Here is a 25,085-nt window from a genome sequence, read left to right on the forward strand (position 1 = left end):
CCTGCGCTGTAGATTCAGGAGCGAGGATCCACCATAAAACTCTATTAACATAATGACTTCCCTGTTTAAGTGGATTGTGGATCATGTATTGAAAAACAAACTCAGTTACAGACGCTCTTGACAAACTTTCTCTTCCGTAGAAAGTGATATTTCATCTCGTATTTCTTTCAATGGAACAGTGTTATTCACTTGATTGTAGCACCAGAGCTGAATGACAGAAGATGGTGATTTAAATGAGAAGAAAAATACATAATGCTGTTTATATTTGATGAAAGAATAGATTACAACTGACTTCATGATGACTTTTTTTTTTTTTTACCGTTTTCTTGTTTTGGTTAAATCAGCATTTTGGCATCGTCAAAAACGTTTCTTCTGTAGTGGTGGAGATGGAAAATAATAAGAAATATCATAAAGCATTCAAGTAAATGAATAGAAGACTTTTCTCCTTGTCCAGCATAGAGCAAAATTCCTGTTTTTTTTCTCACTGCATCAGTGAATTCTGCGATTCTGTCACTGTAACTCTACCAATATGCTGCAGAACCAAAACCAACAGAATAAAAAATGGTTTGCTTTTAAGTTATTTCCTCCATCTTAATGAATGATGTCAAGCTTGTCCGATTTGATGACAAGTATTTATTTATTGTTTACAGATAACATACTTCACAGGGTTACCTTAGAGGTAACATCTCCTGACAGAACTCTTGTTTTGACTCGTCGGAGACAGAGGGGAAGATGGACATACTTTTATCAAGCACACATTGTAAACAACTGAGCAATATTTAGGTCTAAATGGCATACCATAGAACAGGTGAGAGACAACAAAATGTAAGTAAGAAGATGTGCCTCTTGCTTGCAAAGACAAAAGTTTCATTTTTACAAAACAAATAATGGTCACTGACATATTTTTTCTACTTTTTTTTTTTAGTGGCTGAGAGGTAGAATGACGTATTTTCACTTAAAACCAATGATTTGATTTATTTACTTTATCATATCATTTCATCATTATGAGTGAAAACATTACGAGTGAATAAGTAACCCCAGCCCTCTGAATATAATGTGAAATCTGTACAAACGTCTCCATTGATTGTGGTCTTGTTTTGATTTTTATTGTTGTATCCCAAATGTCCAACGTTATAAGCAGAGGAAATATTACTTGGTTTTTTTTCTGGTTAGGAATTCACAGTACCTCTCCAAACTGTGGGGCAGTGAATTCCTTTGTCTAATACTGTAAATAGCAAGGTCAGTCCATGGTTTTTGTAGATGCGGTGTAGAGATGGATATATTCAGTTGGAAGTATCCGAATGAACGCTTCCGGGTCCTTCTGTGGGCGATGTCACTGACGAAGGAGTCGGAGCATCTTGCCAGCCACCATTTGTCTGTTTAGATAAGACAGGAAATAGTTAGCTTCATGGTAACACTGAAAGATACAATATTGGCATAGAAGTGTCTTTAAGGATAAAACCAAAACAAACAATGAATTGATCCCACTAACAAGTATTGCCTGTGTAGATGAAGCCTGATATATCTTATTCCTCTGTGCCACAGAGCTCCGTGGTTACTATTGTAAACTTTTAAAAAATACATCAGTGAGTTGAGTTGGGCGGGATGCCATGATTCCTCATTACCATAAACATGGGCACAGTGCATATTTCCCTACATACAGTGTCCCTCTGATGTAAATACTCACTGGAACACTAAATGTGACTCAAACTGCCACTGGTCTTAAACTTTAAGTGAAGAAATATTTTGACATTTTTGAAAATGCACTTTCTGTGAGATGAGTAGATTAATATCAATCTCATGTCTGTCCAAAGATAATATATATTTTTTTAAATCAACATACCACCAGATTTTTTTTTATTTTTATTTTTTTACAGATTAACATGGTATATGTTTTTTTGTTTGATCCATACAAAAAATCTCATGGTGACGACAAGAATCCTGGAAGTCCCAGCAGCAAGCCTTGAAATAGTCTGGCACATAATCTTTGTAATCACAACTTGATGTTTTTACACTTCAGTTTTTGTGCAGATTAATCAAAGAAGACATAATGTGTTAATTAGCAAGCTTTAAAAGGTGCTGGTAGGCAGATTTTATTACTTTTGGACAGAGCCAGGCTAGCTGTTTCCTTCTGTTTCTGGTCTTTGTGCTGAGCTAAACTAACCATCTCCTGGTTGTAGGTTCACGTTTAACGGACTGACCTACAGTACAGTGAGATGGGTCAACACATTATCTGTTTTGTTCTTTTCATGTCATTTGTTTACATGAATATAGATATAAAATATAACCAGTATTGGTGACTATGGTCATGTGTTCATTAAAAAAAAATATTGAGTATGTAGAAAACAAGTTCAATTTCAGATATAAGGGCTTTGAGTCCGTATATTTAGTCTGCTACTACAGCTACTTTACAGTCAGTGTGAAAAACTGACAAAGACCGTTTTTAAGAGACTCTTCTTTCGAAATATCATCCCGCCACTTCCCTCATCTCCCGCTTCCAACGGCTGACATAATGTGAGATAAACAGAAGAGATGAAACACAGACTACGCAGACCTTTCATATATCTCAGAATATACCCCTGAGATGGTTGATAAAAGAATACATTATCACAGTAAAAAAAAATAGCTCGTTAAAATGGAGGCCTTCTCAAATCATGATAAAAGGTTGACTAAAGACCATTAAGGGCATTAATTGCAATTTCCACGCTATTAGTGAGAGCGGCGGATGTGCTTTGGCAGCCTCTTATTTCCAAACCCTGTTATTTCGTGTAAAGACTGTCTGTCATCTTATTCAGAAGCAAAAGGGTGAAAAAAAGGAAAGAATGAGAAAAAAAACATTTCCAGTCTCTGAGAGAGGCAACACCCACCACCAATTTGAGGGGTGTAATTGCTGTTCAAGGATAAAGAAGGAGAGGTGCACCACGAGAGTTCAGTCAGTAGATCTTAAATAGAAGAAAATGTCATCTGGGCTAAAACATACTTAATTCACTGGCTTTGCTGAAAGACTGCATTTTTTTTTGGTTAAAGTGCATTTTTTTTATAAAAGAACTATTAGAGACTCATATCATCATCACCAATATAATTGTTATTCTTCTTTTGTGAGTCTTCAAAAATAGTTGTTTTTAATTGGGAAGGATGACAGCCAAAAATACATTTCACAATAAACTGTTACAATTAGTTTTAACGATAAATGTTTTCTGTTTTTCTAATTCATCACCGCATGATATTTTTTATTTCTCATGGTGCCTCATTTCTAAATTTGTTTGTCCTGATTATTATACTACCACCTCCTAATATCCTCGACTCATCGATTGGTTGAACTTCTGATTGTTGTCGCTATCCTTAGTTTAATCACCACAGTTTTACCACTCTCTCATGTATTACCATTACATCGGAGTCACAGCGGTAAACATCTGTTTCTCTGAAAAATTAATCTTAGAGGAACACAGACGTTTGTTGAATAACTAAATTATTTTTTACCCACTCTCAATTTGCGACTGTATTTCCTAATCCAGGTAACTGGAAAGTATATATCTGTTTGTAAAACAAAAGGTTAACATAAAAAGAAATGTCAATACATCACAATATAACTGATAAAAATATATATATTTTGGTTTAGAATACTTTGTTGTACAACTTGAGCAAGAAAATGTGTAATTTCTGGCTAGAATATTTGTATAATTTTCTCTGTGAAAACTGTGGTTTAATTGTCAAGCCCAAATTGCACTAGTTTGGAGGTTAGTTTTGTTTTTTCACTTTTTCATAAACAAAGTGTTGTCTGATTTCATCAGTCACACACACCAGTCATGAACACCAGTCATGAACACCTATTTCCAGTTGATTCTATTGTATGTTGCAACTGGCTTCATGCATCCATGTTCTTATTTTAGCACGAGGGGTGTTGCAGGCTTGGCTGTCAGTGCTGCTGTTCCTGTGGATGAATGATCTGACCAATGTGCTTGGACTGTTAGCCCAAAGCCCCGCTCTTTTTGTCCCTGTGACTGTCGTATTGATTCTGTTCAACCCCGCGCAGCCTGTCGCTATGGATCTACATGCTAACACACTGCCTCCAGTGTTGCCTGTCCCGCCCCGCCCAGCCCAACAAGGAGACCTAGAAAACTGGCCCGGCCAGTGACAGGCTAGTTAAAGAGTTATTTTAAGAATTAGAAACCTGGAACTTTTTTCTTTTTTCTTTTGTGACGCCAGTTTAGAGAGGTATGACTTGTCCTATGGTGCCAAGGCGAGAGTAGCATCGGGAGGGAGGATGACACCTGTGTCCTTGTTCCTGTCGACTGCAGGTGTCTCGCTAACGCTAATATCCTCCGACAGACCAGGAGCGTGTCCAGCTACTCAGCCTGGTGGCTGCCTCATTGCCTGCCACCTAGGGCACGACTGGAGCAGGGGGGGGCAACTGGCTGGACAGCAGCCCAACACCGGCAAACTCTGCTAAGTGGCATCCTAGCGTACGCACAGAATTACACAATATACACATCCTGCAACTGGGGACATCATTGCAAACTAAGACAGCAAAGACAGCGTTGAGAACAGAACAGAGAAGAAGGGGCTTGTTTACAGGTCTTACGTTGATGCCCTGTGGACTGTACATCTGGCTGGCTGCGAGGCTGTCACTGTATCCTCCGGTCTGGCTGATAACATGGCGAAGGGTATCCACCTGGAACAACGGGGACACACAGACAAAAGGCCTGGTCAGACCAAAGCTCTGGATAACAAAGACAGCCATGCACAAGGAAAGGTCAGTCTGATAGTAAAAGGGTACCAGAAACAGGAAAAGGTTACAAACAGCGAATTAGAATGATTTGACTGCCACTACAAGCTTGATAACAAATGTTGCAAACGGACAAAATACAAGAAAAAACGACAAGAAGTAAGATGTAGTAAAACAATAAGTCAAAATCAGACATTAAGTATACTTTGCAACTCATTATTTAACATGTAGCTGAACACTACTGACAATATTTATTCAGTGTATACGCAGACAAAGAGACATTTCTTCATGACACTAAAGCAAATGCTCTGATTCAATTTCACATCGAAACACGTTTACCCATCGTGGCTGCCAATAAAAATACAGTGCAACTGAGGTCACATCTTCCATTATTTTGTCACAAAAGTTTGATTGGAATGCCGCCATTTTTATGTTCTTCACAGATTCACCGGAAGCTGCTTTGTAGCTTTTGGCAGAGCAGCCCGTCAGGTTATGCATGAAAACATACCTGCCATATGGATTTCACAACAAATATGACTTCTCTACTCAGCAGGCCAATTTATTCAAAGTTGTACTTTGTCTTTTCTTTTTTTCTTTCTCTTAATTGCACAGCCCTGAGAGCGAGGCCATTCTGACATCCTCAGAAGAATAATCCCCTTAAAGTTACATGAGTTTCAATAATTAAAGGCCAACCCTGAAGACCTCTTTACCTCTTTTAAGGGTTGTCCTTTTGCATATTCATGAACGACCTAAAGCATTTGGAGAGCTGATCTGAATAGAAAAGGGGGGATGGAGGGATAGAGAAAATTATGCCAAAAGCACTGAAACCAAATCAGAATATCACCACGGGTGGTGATTCCTTAATCTATGGTGAGAGTTGTAACACTTAGAAACACTGTGCTGGTCATCACTGTCCACTGGGGCAAGGTCAGGGAGCTACAGTGCACCAGTGGCTATGTGAACTCTTGTCAGGAGCGCTGATGAATGTTGCACCGTTTCCAAAACTGTCTGCAGTCGTCTACTCAACTGTGGGTTGACAATGGCTTCCACATTAATGTAAAGCTTCGGGCTAAGTGTAACCTTTGGTTCACTGTGTAGGTCAAGTTATTGGGGGCATCTGTACTTCCAGACTGGACAGTGGTTGAACAGTTTCATGGGCGATCTCAAGAGTTTTGTCAGCTTTCGGTTCTCTAAAGCTCGGAGAGGCGCCTACCTGGGATTGTATGTTGGCCCCAACCTGACCCCCTTGGTACGAGTCCCCATTGAGGGACTGCACACTCATGAACAAGTCTCCGGAGTTTGACATGTTAAAAGAGCCGGCAGAACCTGAGAATACATAGAGGCAGAGAAGAAGGAAGGGAGCGAGAGAGTAGGACAAAGAAAGACAAGAGAGAGAAGGAAGTAACAGGGAAGAGAAGAGGAACAGAAAAAAGGAGTTAAAATGATCATGCATAAGCAAAAGAGCATTAAGTGGGTTAGTTGAGGGCAGCAGGCATCATGGAAAAGGCTTTCTCTACAAAACATGCACGCTACAAACGCAGTATGTGCACATTAAAATATCACTGAACCATAATTCAGATGGAAAAATCAACCAGCAAGAACCATGAGACAGATAATCATCATAAAACTGTTTAGGTCCAGTTAAAACAGGCCTTATGGATTATATTGTTGTTAAATGTCCGTGCTGCTAGTGTTTCATTAAGGAAGTAACAATTGATCTGCAGGAAGACCCAAAGAATTGTCTTCGTCCTTTAATGGACCCCAGCTCCCCAGATGTAAAGAGACCAACGCGTAACTTGATTTCAACACCCGGTCCTAATCCAATACTGTTGCGAAAGTCTCTATATGACAAAAGACTCCGCTTGCCCTCTGAGCAGCTTAATAGCATGCACAGGGTCAACCGGACAAGAGGCAGGAAAAATTAACGTCCACAAGACCAAGAGGTCAATAACAGAGACGGGGGGGAGGAATAAGTGAGAGTCACAGACGACAAAGGCTGCGAATAAAGAGAAATACAGGAACAAGAAGAGCAAAAGAGCTGCATTATATTACTGGGTTAGTAAAAGAGAAGAAGAGACTGAATTCTTGAGTTGGAGTTCAGGGGGGATGAATGAGAACATCATAGTGCTCTATCTCATGCCTCGACCTGATCTGGTATGAAAATAATTGATTCATTCTTCAATCTATAAAGCTTCTTTTGATACAACCCAGTGGTCTGTAGTCTGCTTGTGATTCAGCTCACCTGCTGAATTGGGAGTTGATGGGGAGTTTGCCTGGCTGCCGTGAGCAGACACACTGGTTGCGCTAACTGCAGTCCTCGCTGCGTACATGTTGGCCTCTTCCTGGAACTTGCCGATGTTTTTCTTGTATCGAATTCTCTTGTTTCCAAACCAGTTTGATACCTGTCAAAATAGCAATGACAAGAGACACAGCTGTTGAGTTGTAACAAATTTAAGCAAAAAACAAGAGTCAGAGGAATACATTTGGTAGCATTTTATTTCCAGTGTTGAATAATAATACTTAATACCTAAGCCTGGATTTTGGTTTCTTTACCAGTACCACCTTTTAGTACCTGCAGTCTAGGCTGCTAAGACATAATTGGCACTATATATGGCTGATTATCAGTGGTTTGGTGGCAAAACACCAAACAAGAAATCAACACCAAAATGCTTTTCTTTTTTTTTTAGAATAATAAAGTAATGGATCAGATCAATTTGGAAATGTTTTCCACCAATCGGTGTTATCACAAATGCACAGTGAACATAAGCTGCTGCTTGGACAGAACCCAAACTGAACATACAAGAACAAGAATCTAGGATAAATTGAAAAAGTACAAATTCAAAATGCCATTCATAAAATACTGGATGAATACAATAAAAGTCAGCCGATGGTGGGTATCAAGTGATTGTAAATTGAGATTCACTTCAGTCAGTGTTGATATTTAGTATGAACCTACCTCTATTGTTAATAATGCTTAGCATCAACTGACCATAACCACACTATTGATAACAATGAGGTCATTGTTACCCAAAATGTTGAGAATGTATTTATTGTAAAACACAGCTTCACTAAGTGACTCCAACAAAAGTAAAATCTTAAATCCTGCGAGGCCCTTAAGGGCTGATTAAACTGCCACTGATTTTGAATATTTGTGACCAAACAATTGACAGCACAATCTAAGCAGAGTGCCTAGTTTATTCTGGTTACCTGCGACACTGTGATGCTGCATTTCTTGGCCAGCTCTTCTTTGGCCTCCTCGCTGGGATAGGGGTTACTGAGGTGGGAGTAAAAGTACTCATTTAGGATCTCTGTCGCCTGTTTGTTGAAGTTCCTCCTCTTTCGTCTGGAAAGACAGCAGAAAGGGGACAGACAGATTAGAGATTAATTAACAAAAACACTAATGGTCTTCATTTGCACCTAAATTGCAACCAGGATAGTTTAGTTTATAGGAACAGTAATTAAAAGCTGTTAAAACGCATTTAGATTAAAAAATTTAAAGAAAAAAAAGAAGGAAATTTAACAAAAAAATCCAGGTAAACACACAATAGAATTCGTCTGACCAAAGCCAACAAAAATAAATAAACCTTTCTCAAAAAACAACAACACTTTGGAGCACAATCTTTGGAAACTAAAGGTTAGTCATGTTAGATTGTGTTGCCCACGTGGACGCATACAGACCTGGCGTCGAGGAAGCGCGAGCGCAGGATCATGACGGCCTCGCAGGTGCTCTGTTTCAGCTGCATCTGGATGGAGCTGAACTTGCGGTGGATGATGCTGACCATGCGCTCAATCTCTTTGGGCGAGATGGGTCGTGTGCGAGACTGCTCCCTCAGCAGGTTCATCACATGGGTGGTGAACTCATTGCACGCCTGGATGCACAGACAGACAGGATTCATAAAAAGAAGAACTATCATGGAGGCTCAACGGCCTAAGACAGAACAAAAGGGTGAAATTGGATTCTGGAGAGGCTGCACCTTCACTGGTGGGCCTTGGCCTCGCAGAAGCAGTTCTGACAGTGTAACAGCGTTGGAGGTAATAAGAGCAGTCTAAATTAAAGCAGCACACACGGTGCGCTGTTTCACGGCAAACAAATGCAGCAGTGGAGTCATACAGTGGAGGCAGCGAGACTCACGGTGTTCTGAATATTAAAAAGACTTCTCTTCAATGGAAGAGAAGATGTGACAAGTGAAGAGAAATCTAAAATGACAGCCGGCTTTCAGTCCCGTTAACGTTCAAGAGGTTTAAACTGTCTCCCTCTCTTTTTACTCCATCTTTCAGTCTACCTTGTTCTGTCTCTGTCTGAATCAGTCACTGGATATGACTGCATTCAGAGTCAAGGTGTCTGTTGCTTGTCAACACCAGGGTTACGTCAGTCAAAGTGATGCACCGAGCAGCCGTTCTGCTTGCACACACACGGCAGACACTACTCACTCATACGTGCGCGAGGTGTACGTAGCGCGGTGACACAAAAATGCTCAGGTGTGTATTGACTGTGACAGTTAGCGATGACTAGCCTTCCTCGGAGAAGATGACAAACCCAGGACGCTTTGACTTCCGAAGGGAATGACAAGACGTTACAGTCTTTGGAAAAGAGCCGGTGTGTGACTGATATAATGGCTGCTTGCCTGCTGAAGATAACATCTCTGAAAGCCTGGCTTGTCATGAGTTGGCCTGTGAGAGCTGATTTCAAGAGCATTACACTTAGTTAGAAATTCTCAGGATAGTAACTCCTCCGTCATTTACTCCAACGTATTCCTATTTAGGTTCACAGATGGAGCTTTTTCCAGCATGCATTAGACAAAGGACAACAAAAAAAGACACAATGCCAAAACAATTTAGAATCTTCAATTGAACTCAAATGCATGTTTTTTCACCATATAACGATACACAGGAACTTCAAGGGGAACATGTAAACTCCATTAAAAATAAGGATCAATGCAAAGTATCAATCCCTCATTATTTTTCTTGCATTTATTCATATTATTTTTGTTATCCTAGAAAAGAACATTTTCTTTTTGCTTCCTCCTCTCTGCAGAGAGAGGTCAGAGGTCAGGTGAGCTGGAAGTGGTGTGAATCTGTGTGATGTATCACCTCTACATCTTTTGTCTCCATGAAGAAGACAGTAAACATGTTTGCAATTGAATTACGTCAAGCCACATATTTGTGCATGTCAACAATGTAACATATTATAAAGATTAAAATCACTGACATTTTTTTTTAAGTTTTGCCTCTGTCCATATCCACCACCAGTCGGGACGATGTCCAACTTTTTCAGTAGTTGCACATTTAAACAGAAAAGAGAAATTTAAAATTACAACACATCCTACAGTCGTCACCTGCGTAGTGGGAGGATTTTGGAAGAGGAGAGAACATTGATATGAACTTTCTGTCATGAAACAATGAAATAGACTATTACCTAAAATTTGGACTGAAAACACTGAGGTACAACAGGACATTCCCCCAAATATTGACCGTGAAGGGAACATAACATTTAATACAGATCTGGCTCATTCCTATAATGGGGGGTTGTATTAAGGCTTAGCAGGTGAATGAAGTCTACAATCCACATTCATGGTATGGTACATGCATTTTTTGCTTTTACTGATAAAGTACTTACATGACAACATTAATATGTGTTACAAGAAGCTAATTAACAAAGAATAATAACTGAGAAAATACTCTTCCTCCCCACCTGCTCGTATTTCTCCAGCTCTGTGTGGTAAATTTGTCGGATCTGAGACAGCTTGGCCCGGTAGTCGGAGTGTTCTGCTGAGTTGTCGGCACCGACGCCGCCAGCGGCTGCTGCAGCGGCGGCAGCAGCTGCCGACCCGCCGCCCTTCTCCGGCCCGGCCACGCCCTCCGCCAGCAGCATGTTGTCCAGTCGCATCAGCTGAGGATCCGGGGGCTCCTCCTCCTGTGCGCCACGGATACTGAGCACTGTGGAGGACAAGGAGAAGATGACAAGACAGTGCTACTAAACAGTCCTATTTACATGGCTGCTCAAAATGTGCAGCAAGGGATAATAATTCTGCTACGACTGAGAAAGAGTCTTAACTCCAGCGTACCAAATGAACTCCCTGAAATATGGCCATCGATTTTAATAGTTCAAGTCTGTGCCATAAAACCCTGCAGCCGCACGGAGGCTGGCAGCTCGGTAGGGCCATAAAACTATCATTTCATCGATTCTGACCATCATTCCATGTAAAAAAATATATAAATTAACACAGCCTTCTACATGAGTCCATCTTTCATTGCTCTCCTTATGCTCCAGCTATGTTAGGTTTCTGGTTGTTGGCTTTAATATCTTCTCGGATGCTATCTAAACAGAAAAGCAAAGTAAGTAATAACCCAAGTTAGACTCAGTCTGCTAACACAAAGACACAGATCAGGCAAGGAGATTACAGAATTTGCGCAAAAATCATATTGCTCCAAAACTAGATGAAGATACTCAAATTGAAAATGTGATTACTACTTTCGGAAAAAGTACAATAAAGGTAAAGTTTCAAAATTCACCATTTCATGTGTGATCATTACGGTCAGTTATTTTAACACTGGGAACATTTTTTTTCTTCTTCTCTCATCAAACGGGATATGCAGTTATTTTGCATTGCTTCTGCCCATATCATACAAATAACTACTAAATTATCACACTAAATTCACGCCTGGAACACACCAGTGCCGTATTCAGAGTGCTGCAATCTTCATTTAGCAGGACTAAGGATGCTTTTACGACTGACACCGAGGTCTGTTTACACACTTGCTTGGGGCTTTTGAACCTGCACGTATTCACACACCTACAGGCACTCAGCTCTCAACTGACACTCAGCTCCCATGGTGTGGAGAGTGAAGTGTAAACACAACAACGACAGGCCTGCTGAGACAGACATGCACAAACAACATACGCGCAACGTACACATAAACGGCTGCAGTCAGATATTCTGAGAAATATACGTGACAAAAGGCTCAATTTGCAACAAAACTATTTGAACGATTCTATTTCAACTACAATCCTGGAGTATAAAACACACAGGTATATCGGTGTGAATTTGTATTTAAAGATCAGCGCGCTGCCCTGCCTCTTTCTGCCACCAGAAGGCTCCCTTGGTAAAGAGCAGCAGAGTGTCCTGCTTTTCTCAAGAGGTGCTGAAAACCGCCGACCAGGTGCAGCCCTCCATTCCAGCCACTGTCTTCAAGGACAAAGACAAAGCTCACGCAGCCACGACATTTTTCACAAACACACCTTAATCTATGCATCTATCAAAATGTTTCAGGAAGACGATGTAATACCCCCCCTTGTATGTCTCATGGTGACTGTGGACGTTGAGGGCAAATGACAGGTTGTGTGACAGAGCAGTAAAGCCACGTTGTAGTCCACAGTCACAGCGACGGCTCTTTTGTAATGAGGATGTAAGGTTGAGTCGCCCTGTGACCTTTCTGGCGAGTGGGGGGGGGTCCAGATGGATTCCCGGGGCCGCACGAGGTGCTTGTCTACCCTGGTCCTCCTCTTTTCAACCCCCCCTCCCCCTCCCCCCTCTCCCCACCTCCTATTTCCTTCCCTCTCTTTTCCTCCTCCGGCAATAACATCATCCATTCCCATCAGCTCCAACACGTGAGCGAGCTCAGCTCAAGAGGCAAATGTCAATGGCTATCAGACGGCTGGAAAAGGTCAGGAGTTCAGATGGGGAGCAGACGCATGTGCGTGTGGGCGCGTGTGCACATGTGCTGGTAGATGGGTATGTGGATATTTTTCATGTGAATCACACCAGCGGGAAATTATAACACTCGCCAGTTTCATTCTGACAAAATAGTGGCACATCCCAACCAGAGGGGGAATCTAATGAGCCTAAGAGTGATTTATTCATTCCCTCCGAGTCCCAGAGTGCACAACTAAAAGCATGAAATGGATTAAATAAATACAATTAATAAGGAAAATCAAACAATTCACTGTGCTGTGGCATAATTACCCTAACCACAGCCATCAGCTTTATTTATTTCTGTTCAGTAATAGCAATGAAATCGATTAGACCTTGATGCCAGTCAGAGTGCTCCTTGTGAACTCTGCAACCATGGACTACACATTAACATAATCTCCTGACAGAGAGAAGGGCCCTCTACAACAATACATCACATGCTCCCAACACTTTATTATAACACCAAAAACCTTTTATACGCACCTCCTAGTCTATTACTGTTGTAACAAAGGCATGGAGTCCATGCTGCTCTGAGATTCCCTTATTCCAGTTATTACAGTCACAGATTCCTATCTATAAAAGGAAGATGGCCATCATCTCATCTTGATCATTACCGACAGACTTAATTGAACAATGAGAGGACACAATTCCCCCTCTCTGTCGCTTCCTACCTCCCTCCCTCCCTCCCTCCCTCCTTCCTCCTCTCCTTTGTGCATGCTCTTGTATAATTCCTTCCCTGAGATGTGGGGCACTAAACCCAAAAAGGCAAGGCATAAAAAATAAATGCGCATCATAAACAATCCCTGAGCCCTTTCCTGAATAATGAATGGAATTCTAAGAATAAGCCTTTGTTTTGGTTATTGACTAAATTAATTTCTGCTGTTTTACTTCCTTAAGGGCTGGCTCATACCCATCGCCACACTGCCTGCTGTTTGCAGACAACAGGAGTGTAAATAAACATGGCGATTAAGCCACCCACTCATACAGGGAGAATCAAGGTGCACACAACACAAACACACAACACAAACATACACACATTGTGCATGACTGTGAGCACACACACACACACACACACACACACACACACACACACACACACACACACACAGGAAAAATACACAGCTATGCACATTGGCAGACTACCCTAAGCACCCAGCCTGGCGCCCTGCGAGTGCTTTTAAATGAAAACATGCTTAATTAATGATGTTGAAGTATTCTGTCACAATTAGGAAGATTTACGGTCAAACAAGGCAGCAGCGATGTCCCTGACAGCCATGATGAAAGTTTACCCTTCTTGTCTCTGACTGGCAGCGAGCAGCCAACGCTGGACTGGATCCATTTCCCATCAATACAGTAATGCAATACACTCCGCAGTTTAGTGTATACGCGTGTGTGTGTGTGCGTATGCGTGTGTGTCCTTCCTTGCCTAGCGCTGGTCCACATCACATGACCCCAGAGAGGGCCAGGCAGTGGCTGTGCTCTGTATTGATTGTGTGGGCACACGTCATCTAGGGTTTCAGCAGTTAATAAATCAGGCCTGCTCCTGACACGACCATGTGTGTGTGTGTGTGTGTGTGTGTGTGAGTGTGTGTGTGTGTGTGTGTGTGTGTGTGGGCCTGTCACAGACCAGTCAGCAGGAGTGAAAGCGACAGCCACATGATAATGTAACATCACCACCATTCATCCCTGCCACACAGCATTCTGAGACAAAACAACAACAACCTAGGAACCTGAAAAAAAAGCAGCGTGATTTACAGCAGACATGACAAGTATCACTAATACAAATCCTCCCCTCCCCGCTCCTTGAATGAGTTCAGCATCCTGCACTCATCTGCATTTGATGCAAGCCCAATGAAGCCGTCTTACTGACCCACACACCAGAGGTAAACTACAGTGCTAAGCAATGCTATTATCATTACTGAGAACACTAAATGAATATTGTGTTACATTACGTCTAATTTACTGTATATGTGGCCATTTCTACTAGATTGAATCTGGGCTTTAATAAAGAAAAGGGCAATCACTATGGAATTACTAATCATACCTCACAATAAAGTCTCTGCCATGAAAACAATTGCTGTAATCTAAATATTGTGTAATTAACATAGTCTTAAAATGTTCTTTTGTGTAACTGTAGCTAAAAGCTAGATTTGCGGTGTAACCATTAACTCATGGAAAACTTCCTAAAGCCCAAAATGTTCTCTCTGACACCAGATAATGGGAAAGTGTTAAAAGCCTGCCCTAGTATTACACTAGGGTCAAAAATTGATGCAGCAGAACCAGAGATGTCATAATTTTTATTCCATACCTTCTCCTGCCTTGTCAGGACCCGGCACCCTAAATTACCCACAATGCAACTCAACAGAGATTCGGGTGTTTTTTGCCAGCAGCGGCTGATGTAGCCTCAAGCAGAGATAGGGAGTGTGCTAAAGAGCGTTAATATATTTTCTTTTCTTTTCAATCTTGTAGTCTTCAGCCCCAACCCACTCTGACTCAGGTGACATCAATTGTGACGTCACTTGAGTCAATCTATCAGACTTCTCACATGCTCCCTCTGGAGCCACAAAGGCTTTACACAACTTCATTCACACACAAAACAGTACTCCCCCAAGATCTTTAAACAGACAATGTGTCAAGTCAGTTTCCACCCTTAAAATGTTGTCCAGACCAAACAAAAACGAGGGCTTTGCCTAAATAAAATTGGCTAGAGTAAGATTGTTTTTGTGTAATGGACATATTTCACTGGGTACAAAAATGGTATTGAGATTCAAACCCAGCCATACCAATAAAGTTAGCATTTTGTCATATTTCAAAAAGTGCCTCGTATAGTAGAGGTAAATTACAGTGCTAAGCAATGCTATTATCATCACTGACATTATATCTCCATTTACTGTATATGTGGTCATTTCTACTAAATTTAATCTGAGCTGTAATAAAGAAAGGACAATCTTTATGAAGTCACCAATCATAGCTTAAGCCTATGCAATGAAAACTATTGCTCTAATCTAAATATTGTGTTGTTTACACAGTCTTAAATTGCTCTGTACTGTAAGCTGAAAGCTAGATTTGTGGTCTATCTATAAACTCATTGGAAACTTTCTCAGGCCCAAAATGTTCTCTCCATCACCAGATAATGGGAAGCTGTGCAACCTCAGTACACAAGGGCATAGTCATAAAGCACCTCTAAAACAGCTTTATGTTTTATCAGCCATCTCGAGTATCATGTGCAGAAAGGGGGCAGAGCTGGGGTGTTGTATCTGACACTGCGGTGGGGGGATGGGGGCTACCAAGGACAAGGAGAAACACCAAGGAAATACTGAAGGGACAGGCCGAGACGAGGAGATGTGGATGGTACAGGCAAGGAGGTGAGAGAGTGATGGAGGGAAAATGAAAGGCGAAAAATAGAAATGGAATGGGAAAGCGAGGTGTCAATTAAAAAAATGAACCCCAGTGCATTTGGGAGGTGACAGCTGGTGGGAGATGAGCTGACAGGCGTCACATTAGGCGGATTTGGTGGCCGCTCCCCTCATCCCCTCCTTTTTTTCTTCTTTTTTTTTCTCCTCTCCCTCTGTCTCTCTCTCTCTCCCTCTCTGGCTTTCTCCACTGGCGATCGGAAGTGAGGCAAGAACTCAGCTTGGTGTTTTTCAGAACAAGTTCCCCCTGCAGCTACTCCTAATAACGGTAATTATCTTCATCATCTGAGGCTTAAGCAGGCCAGTTTGAGGCCTGAGGGGCTGGCCTGATAATGAGGCAGCCAGCGCCAGAGGAGAAGACCATTCAGAGCACCGCCCTGCCACCAACGCAGAGCACCCCCATTTAATAAAAGCCTTCATTAAAATAATTCATTATGCAAAATAGGCAATACATTAGCCCCCTGGCTGTCAGTCTTTCTTAAGGTTTCTTAAAATATATATATATATATATATATATATATATATATATATATATATATATATATATATATATATATATTGATTGAATCAAACTCATGCTCAGTCAATGCACTTTCAACAGCTCCAGGGTCGCACTGGAAATCACGCTGAATAGCTGAGGAGCAGTCACGAGCTTGTGGAGCAGCGAGCTGCACAGTCAGCCCTTAAGCAGAGAGACAAAGACATCTATGGAGAGATGGAAAGAGCACGGAAAAACACAAAGTACACAAATAACTGGTCACACCAACATTTTGTGAAAAGCTGGCCTTGGTATCATTTCACATTTCATTTTTTTAGGCAATAAAGGTTCCCTGAGTTTTAAAACCTGAGACCTTTCCGCTCAGCAAGTGCCCCAAAACGGTATATGTTCACGTTCAAGTGACAAAGACCTCCATCGTCCTCGGTAATTATGACGGGAGCAAAAGAGGATGTCAGGTGGCGTTGTTATAGAGTTACTCACGTCCGTCTGGTCGGGGTGAATGGATGAGTCGACAAAACGCCATACTTTAATGGGAGTTTGTTTCTCGTTTTTTTTTCCGGAATCAACATCATTTTTTTTAAACACGACCATGATCATTCCATAGCCTTTACCACTTTTTAAAATTGGTTGCCATGAGAACGAAGCTCCACGAACCTCAGCAAAGGGATGATTTTAACCAAAACTGTGATTTTTCTGTGAATTGATTTGTAACAGTTCTGGAGGGCACAAACAATGTCATCCTGCTAATAGATCAGACACTGCTTCTATGTTTTCTTTCTAGAGAACAAACAACGTATTTGGTTGTTTCATACATGAGTCTTGAGGGGCTGATATGCCTCAACAGAAATGCTTGTCGGACAGTCAAACAGCTTTGGACATTCACACACACTTCACGCAACCATTGGCCCTTTTCCCTCTTTTTTTTTACCATTTACACAACTATTTCTGACACTTTTAGAGCTTTAGATATTTATTAACTGGATAGTTTGAGATGTTTTACTCACAAAGAAGCTGTCCACTCCAATACTTGAGAAAACCTTTTATTAAACCATTATTCTGGCAATAGGGTCAGAAAATGTGATCTAAAACTTCACCATCCAAGAGCTAATTTCAAGCAGACTGTCATATTGGACACTATCAGCTCTTTGTCCACCATACAAGACAGGCAGGAAGGAGAAGAAATCATTAAACTGTTACTGTACTGTACTTACCAATTTGGCATTCTCTTTTTCAATTAATCCAGACACATAGCCATTTATTTGTAAAATTAAATCACTCTAGAATCCTCCTTACCACAGGAATATGCAAGGACAAGTGTTCCAGGACACCCAACAGAAGTGAACAGCGCATCGCCCATTGTAAATGATTAGAACATATTCCAACAATTAATCAGCTTTTTCCTGCTCCAAACTATTGTTATTATATCGGCCCTTAAAAATCTTCTATCAGTCGACCTCTAGTTAACATTAATATTAATTTTCTTTATGCTATAAAAATACTTGAAAATGTCACAGATGACTGCAGATAATTCTAATCTATTTCCTTAATGTAACAAATTGTGATTAAATTTATCAGCAAATAAATGCCTCTGATCAAATGACAGCCAGCATAGTGATGCTGTCCCGGGCAACAGTTGGTGAGGAGGTGACGTGTGAAGCCTTCGGAGCCAGGAGGAGATGGTCCATGACAGTTAACATCCTGCCCTAACTGTTGCCCTACAAGCCCTCCCTACGCACCAGGACAAGACATGAAACAAGAGGTCCGGTAACACAATCCTCCTCAGGTCCCCGTGGTGTGTGTTCCTGTGCGTGGCACATTTCATAAGGCTCCACTCTTTGACTGGTGATGAGTTTATGCGAAGGTAATTAACAGTAATTAATCCTTAATTACAGCAATTAGCAGAGTCGCAGTAAATTAAGCCACATCTGGAGGCACGGAGCAGGGCTAGACAAGTAGGGGTGGGCTTTTTGACAAGGGGGAGACGCAGAGACAACGTGGCAGAGATTGTTTGTGTCTACCTGTGATGTCCGGGGTTTCCATCCCTGCTCCAGGCCGTCTGCTGGGACTCGCGATACACCCCGTGATCTCAGAGGTGGCTGATGGAGCAGAGTCCGATGAACACGGAGGGCTGAGAGAGGAGGTTCATTTCTGAACGAAATTGTTTCATCTCAGGGAGAAGGGCTCCCTTAAGCTACCACGCAAGGACACCCACCATATGGCCGCTCACAGACAATAGCGCCGGCAGGTTCTGCTTCGCCGTGCTCGGCTTCACTCGACAACACGCTTTTTACACAACGTCGCTAGATGGCTTGTAGTTTGCCTTTCTGGAAGAGCAAAATGACACCCGCTATGTACAGGATACAATACGGAGAAGAGAAGCACACAGGAATGCTGCTGGTTCATTATTATAGTCCTGTACTGCAGGGGTAGGCCACCTGAGTCGCGCAGGCCGCTGCCGGAACGCGATAGCTTAACTAAAGGGAATTTGCCGGAAATGTTGTAGTGCTCTCTCATCCGCGTGCCAAATTATCTCTTTCACAGCCATTGGTTATTTACAATAGTTTAGTTAATTTTTTTCCACCCGCATTCTGCGGAAGGAAGGTTGGTAGGGTTAATTATTTCAACTCTGACGTCCATGCTGTCATAAGGACGGCAGTCTTCTTGTAGAAAGCTCTCATATACGACCACAATGTCCTGATTATGGGAGACAGAACGTTATGCACGTTGCCTAAACGGATGGAATAAAATTACAGGTCCGTTGGAGATTTACATTTTCACGTGGTGTCTTAATCAGACTTAATGTCAACCCTAATATTGATACGGCACAATGATTAACGAGGGGAATTCAAAAATGGCGCATCGTATCAAAAAGGTTGCCGAACCCTGCTGTGCAGAGTGCATTGAGAGTCACGCGGTTCAGTCTGAACTATACTCTACTATTAAAAAAGATTCTGAGTGGTTACTTAGATTATACCATGATGCATTCTAACTCCAGTGGGAACAATGTCTTCCATGATGACAATGCTCCTCTCCATAAAGCACAAGTGGTCACTGAGTGCTTTGAATGGCACGATAATTCTGTTAGCCATATGCCAATATGTCTTCTGTAAATAGATATGATCCGATTGTCTCTTCTATATATAGGCGCGATTCAAACTGAGCCCCTGCGTATACACAGTATCTGTGCATCTCGGGTCAAGTAAGTGTTACATCAGGAAGTACGTATCCTTACAGATGATTATGATGATATGAATTGACAGGTAAGGTCAGCTGTGATATTCCTGTACTGTAGTGCTTTTGGCTTTACCTCCTATATTTTGGAGACCAACTCTAAGACTGTATGGGTTAGATCACTGGCACACTCTTTAGCTTCCCTCATGGCTGTCATACAGCAGAAGCCCTGAAGCTTTTCCCACCAATTCAGATCACAATCTAACAAAACTACAAAGAACACTTTTGTTGTCCCATGACGAACCATGGAAAAGCTAAAAATATTAGCATATGACTGAGAGATTGAAACTGCAGCTGGAGTTTTTTTTAATTTCATTTATTGATCTCACAATATTTTGTTTGATTATTCAATTCACTGTCAAGTCCAGGCCTGCCGCTAACAATTATTTCTACTATCGATCAATCTGCAGATTATTCTGTCAATGGATTGTTTTGTCTATGAAATGTCAGAAAATGGCAAACAATGCTCATTATACGTTCAATGCAATGCATTTTAATTGCTTGTTTTATCCGACTGACGTCTTTTTTTTTAGTTCGTGGTTGAATATGACAAAGAAAAGTATCAAATCCTCATATTTAAGAAAAATAATTAAAAAAATAACTGTCTGCACATGGTGGAAATACTGCAATTTGTTTTTAACAAGTGAGTCACTAGTCACATACTGAACATCAAAAAACAGAAGTCAAACGTGCCCCTATAACTTCAGCTCAAAGCAGTGTATCAGCGTAGAGTCTGACAGGTGGACCGATGCCATCCAAATGTTAGATAGGCTTTGAGGGCCATTAATATTGTAACACTTGAGAGATTTGCTCCAGCAGGAAATACAGTCTCTCCCTTCACATCAAGGCAGACTAAGTCAAACTGGCTTTGTTTTGCTGCGTGTGCAGTTTGTTTGAACGCTGTCACGGCTACGGAAATCCCTGTGAGGTTTACTGTTTGGCCGAAACCCGGTGCTCTAAAGACTGGTGATGCTTAGTCTGCCCCTAGCTGTCAGGAGAGAAAAACAACGTTAGGGATCACTGTCCGTTAGTGAGACCAGCTCCAATTCACACACACAGAGATGTATTTCTTGGTTTTATTTTCAACCTGCTCGATGTACCCGATAAGTGATGGTTTACGATGGATAAAGACTCAAATAGTGCACTTAAAAGACAAATGAAGGTAGTTCCTTGTGCATGACAGGTCGCTCATGAAACAGTCCTAATGCATGGTGCAAATAATATTGGACTAATGTTTGCTGTGGGAAGCTGCAGCATCTGAACTCTCGAGGACAAAAGCAGAAAATGTGAGTTCATGGCAATGCTGTATGAATGCGTGTGTGTGTTGAAGGGGGTCAACTTGGGATAAAGGTTTAGAGCTGTAACAATGACTATGACAATGCAACGCCTGTAGACAGAAAGAGAGAGAGAGAGAGAGAGAGAGAGAGAGAGAGAGAGAGAGAAACACAGAGGCAGAGAGCGAGAGAGAGAGCGAGAGAGAGAGAGAGAGAGAGAGAGAGAGAGAGAGAAACACAGAGGCAGAGAGCGAGAGAGAGAGAGAGAGAGAGAGAGAGAGAGAGAGAGAGTGTGTTTACAGCAGAGGTAGTGGTCCAGGCAGTCTAAGTGGTCTGGCTGGCAGGCCTACCACACCACTAGTGGATAAAGCCTAGTCATTAATCACAGGCCTGTGGGATCGTCCCACTGTAGCAGAATACTGGGTCAGGGGGAGCTCCTGCTGTCAATCATGTGTGTGTGTGTGTGTGTGTGTGTGTGTGTGTGTGAATGTGTGTCTTAATGGAGTGGGACTGTAAGCGGGGGAGTGTGTTTTTGATGAGAATGTGTCATTTTGCCTCCAGCTAAAAAAAGCATATAGTACTGAGGAATTAATGCATTAATGCAAACACAAGCGTGCAAGTGCTAGACGTCATTTACATGAAAAGCATTTTGAGCCATCCGTCGGGAATGAGAGTACCGTTTTCTGCCCTAAAAGCTGAAGTTTGATTTTAAAAAATAGCGACAACACCGCTCGCTGTAACGCGGCATGCTACTATAGTATGCAGACCGCCCTGTGGCATCATCAGCACACGCCAGGAACACTAATACCGCATTCAAATAAGAGAGACGTGGGAGTATTGAACATGTTCAACCAATGTTTGACCCATTTCTTTTTCATGCTTCTTTTATAGGAGGTTAATACATTGTCATTGTTCACTAACAATTGAGTCTGCAGCTGTATAGTTCCATAGATTTTACTTCACAAAAGCACACGCTGACCCATTCAAACCAATGTGGGTTTAAAGTGAGTGTAATAAGGGAACTTTCATCTGCCAAAGCGCACTACACACGTGGTCATCACATCATTTCTTTGGTCTTTTAAACACAAAAATCAATGCTGCTGAAACAGCCCAAACTCAGGGACAACAACACTGAACTCTGGCTGCCTTTCAATGTGCCTTTAATGACATAATGTAAATCAGAAATCCATAAATCCTTCTGCAAATGGTAGACATTTTGTTTAGGTGAGCCTGTGCTCGTCTCTACCGATCAGAAGACATGAAGCACTTGCACTGATGCTGTGGTCAGCTTTGTCAATACAGTGAAGTGCATAATGCAAAGGCAAGGATGCGCTCCTGTGTTGTAAGATCAATAGATACTCTGTGTTCATAAAAACGAGCCAATGAAATGTAAAACCTCACGTAAAATCAAGCCGCAACAAATGAAATCACCTTAAATGTGCTCTCGTCTATCTGTGTTTAAACAGCTGCTTTAGTCTAACATTAGTGTCACAACAATGTTTTCCGTATCATTGCACAATGTTTTAAATACACACGATAGACGCTGAATATTTTCACACAGTTTGTTCTGTAAGCTGAAAATTCCAAATGTTGCCTTCAGGGGTTCAACCTGTGCAGATGGCACCGAGATATTGAGGAGAAGAAGAGGATGAAGAGGAAGGACGGTTACAGATAGAGTCGCAGTCTGCAGCAGAACATTCAACAGTCAAGACAGCCGTAACCATGGAAACAGCGCCAAACCATCTATCAGGACTCCACTCAGTTCATTTTAACCACTTCACCAAACCGCTGCCGAGAGAAACATAGAGAGCGCTGCACAGCTGTGTCAGAAACGATGATGATGTTCCTGAAACATTCTCTTGTTAAGGTGAAGTTATTTAAAATAACTTCGTCCATCACTTCTTCACACGCTTTCACACCTTTTAACGAGAAGATTATATTTTTGGTTATTACTTTTGTTTACTGTCTTTTTTTTATATAATTGTAAAAGCAGTTCTACTTGAGCACATTAGGACAAAGTTGCAATTCTGAAACAGACACGATTAGTATATCTTCACTTGAATGTCATCGTCTCTTTTAAAAATCCCCCCCCAAAAAATATTAAGTGCTAAGAACTGAAATAATGTTTTCACATTTAATCTTGGCAGAAGAGATTTCTTCAGTAACACTGAGCAGATCCTTTTCCTTTTCCAACTGTACGCCACTTAGTTTTAGAAATACATATTATCAAAGTGAGTTACTTATTTGTCATTTTAATTTAAATTTTGTCACATGGAAGCATATTACACATTCAAATGTTTTGCTCAGTTGTGTGGGTAGGGTTTTTAATTTTAACCCAACAAAAAATAAACTTGAATCAATCAATATTGTGAACTTACACTATTTTTATTTTATGGGTAATTGTGAAGCTCTGTAACTATTTTGCACAATGACGTTACCCTAACAAATAATGCCATAAATCTATTAAAGCAAGGTAACATGTTTTTTTTTTCTAGTTTGTTTCAGTACTATCACATATACATGAATTTAACTTTATATGATATTGAAGTCTTCCACAGCCTCTCCTCCCTCCCGGCCCCCTGGGTGAGACAGCAGTCGTATTCTGTCGGTCAGCCTCTATACACACCTGCATCCCCAGCTGGACCTCTAATCCCCCACCACCCCCACCCCCCGCTCCACAGCGCTCTACTCCCAGCTGCCTGGGCTATTTATAGGCCCTGTTTCATTTCCACACCTGCAGGGAGGCAGAGTTGTCACAGTGGGCCCACAGAGCCTCTCTGGAATACTGCATGGGAATGAAAATGCACCTTGCTGATGCAGAAACTTATTCTTGTCACTCTCTCCCCGCGGACTCGCGTGGTACTGTTTTGTTGTGGATGTGCGCTGCAGTATGTGGTGCAAAGATAACACGGGGAAAAAAAGAGAGAAATCCGTGTAAATACGATTTCCCTGTGAGGAGTGTGAGGTATATATTGACACGGATGGCACTTTTTGAATAATCACGTGTGTGCAGTCACGCACACACACACACACACACACACGCACACGCACACGCACACGCACATGCACGCACACACACACACACACACACACACACACACACACACACACACACACACACAAACACCAGCTGGATATGTTATGAGTACATTTCCTCACAACAGGCTGCACGGACGCAACTACTTCACAAACTTGATCAACTAGAGCCAGGGAGGTAATGCTAAGTAAGTGCAACAACACATGGAAGTTCCTATTTTCCTCCTACATTTTGAGTTGTTTTTTTTTTCCTGTCATGCTTTTCTTCTCTCTGGATGTAGTGGGCTGAGGATCCAGTCAGCGGATTACATTATCAGTCTGACCTAGTTGCCAGCTATCTCCTGAGACCTGAGGAGCCAGGCTTTCTGCACAGCCTTCCGCTGCTACAACACGCACACTGTGTAACTTTAATTTATCAGGGGGAAGAGGAGGGAGAAATGTGACAGGTTGACAGTTCTCTTTGCCTGCCACTCTGAGCACTCCCTCTCCTCACAGTGTGCCGGTTAAGGGTCCTCGCCATGGAACAGTGCATTACCGAGAGTGACTTTTATACAGCGCGCAAGGTTGGAACCTTCTCATTAACGTGGCTATTTAATGTGCGAGAAGTATGTGATTCAGGATGTGGGCAAAGAGCTGGGTTTCAGTCGTTGTTCCTCAATTAAATTATAAGAAAGGAAATACACTGTTGTTCACGTTCAGCCACCTCCAGTGATGGAGGAAGTGTTCAGATCCTTCACTTAAATAAAAGTAGCAATACAACAGGGAAGAAATACTCAGTTAAAAGTAAAAGTACAGAAGTATCAGCAACAAAATGTAGCAAATGTAAAAGTCCTCATTATGCAGAATGGCCTCAAACCGTACGTTAATGTTGTAGTTGATCAAGAGGGAGCTAATTTTAACTGGGTAGTTTAATACGTCATATTTTATGAGCTTATTACAGGTTTTGTATGTAATATTTCAAACTCATAGCTGATAAAGAAATTAGTACAAAGCACAATATTTCCCTCTGAAATATCGTGGAGTAGAAGTATAAAATAGCATAAAATGGAAGTATGCAAGTGAAGTACTTAAAGTTCAGTACTTATGTATTTATTTTCTTGCCACCACTGTTTATCTGAAAAAGGCAACACCAAGTCATTTCAGATATATATTAACGTGTTTGATAATATAACACTGGTCCAGCATATACTAGGATTTTTCCATATTCTCTTGAGA

The 25,085-nt window shown here is 41.5% G+C and overlaps 1 protein-coding gene across 4 annotated transcripts in view; it reads right to left on the reverse strand.

Annotated features, from left to right (window-relative positions):
• Positions 1–610: 610 nt before the first annotated feature.
• pbx1a (pre-B-cell leukemia homeobox 1a) overlaps positions 611–25,085 on the reverse strand; it is a 46,908-nt gene continuing 22,433 nt past the window's right edge. Inside the window, exons 3-10 of one of the 4 annotated variants that reach the window (XM_068737958.1) lie at positions 10,419–10,663; positions 9,936–9,992; positions 8,405–8,595; positions 7,934–8,069; positions 6,969–7,128; positions 5,940–6,052; positions 4,583–4,672; positions 611–1,376 (exon numbers count right to left, since the gene is read on the reverse strand). In XM_068737958.1, the coding sequence (XP_068594059.1) occupies positions 1,284–1,376; positions 4,583–4,672; positions 5,940–6,052; positions 6,969–7,128; positions 7,934–8,069; positions 8,405–8,595; positions 9,936–9,992; positions 10,419–10,663 (1,085 nt within the window). In that variant the 3' untranslated portion in view covers positions 611–1,283. The remainder of the gene's footprint in view (positions 1,377–4,582; positions 4,673–5,939; positions 6,053–6,968; positions 7,129–7,933; positions 8,070–8,404; positions 8,596–9,935; positions 9,993–10,418; positions 10,664–25,085) is intronic. The other 3 variants (XM_068737959.1, XM_068737960.1, XM_068737961.1) reach the window with 3 other exon arrangements.

Source organism: Cebidichthys violaceus, unplaced genomic scaffold (assembly GCF_023349555.1).
Source record: "Cebidichthys violaceus isolate CVI_PGR_0920_01 unplaced genomic scaffold, fCebVio1.0.p SCAF_8, whole genome shotgun sequence".
NCBI lineage: Eukaryota > Metazoa > Chordata > Actinopteri > Perciformes > Stichaeidae > Cebidichthys > Cebidichthys violaceus.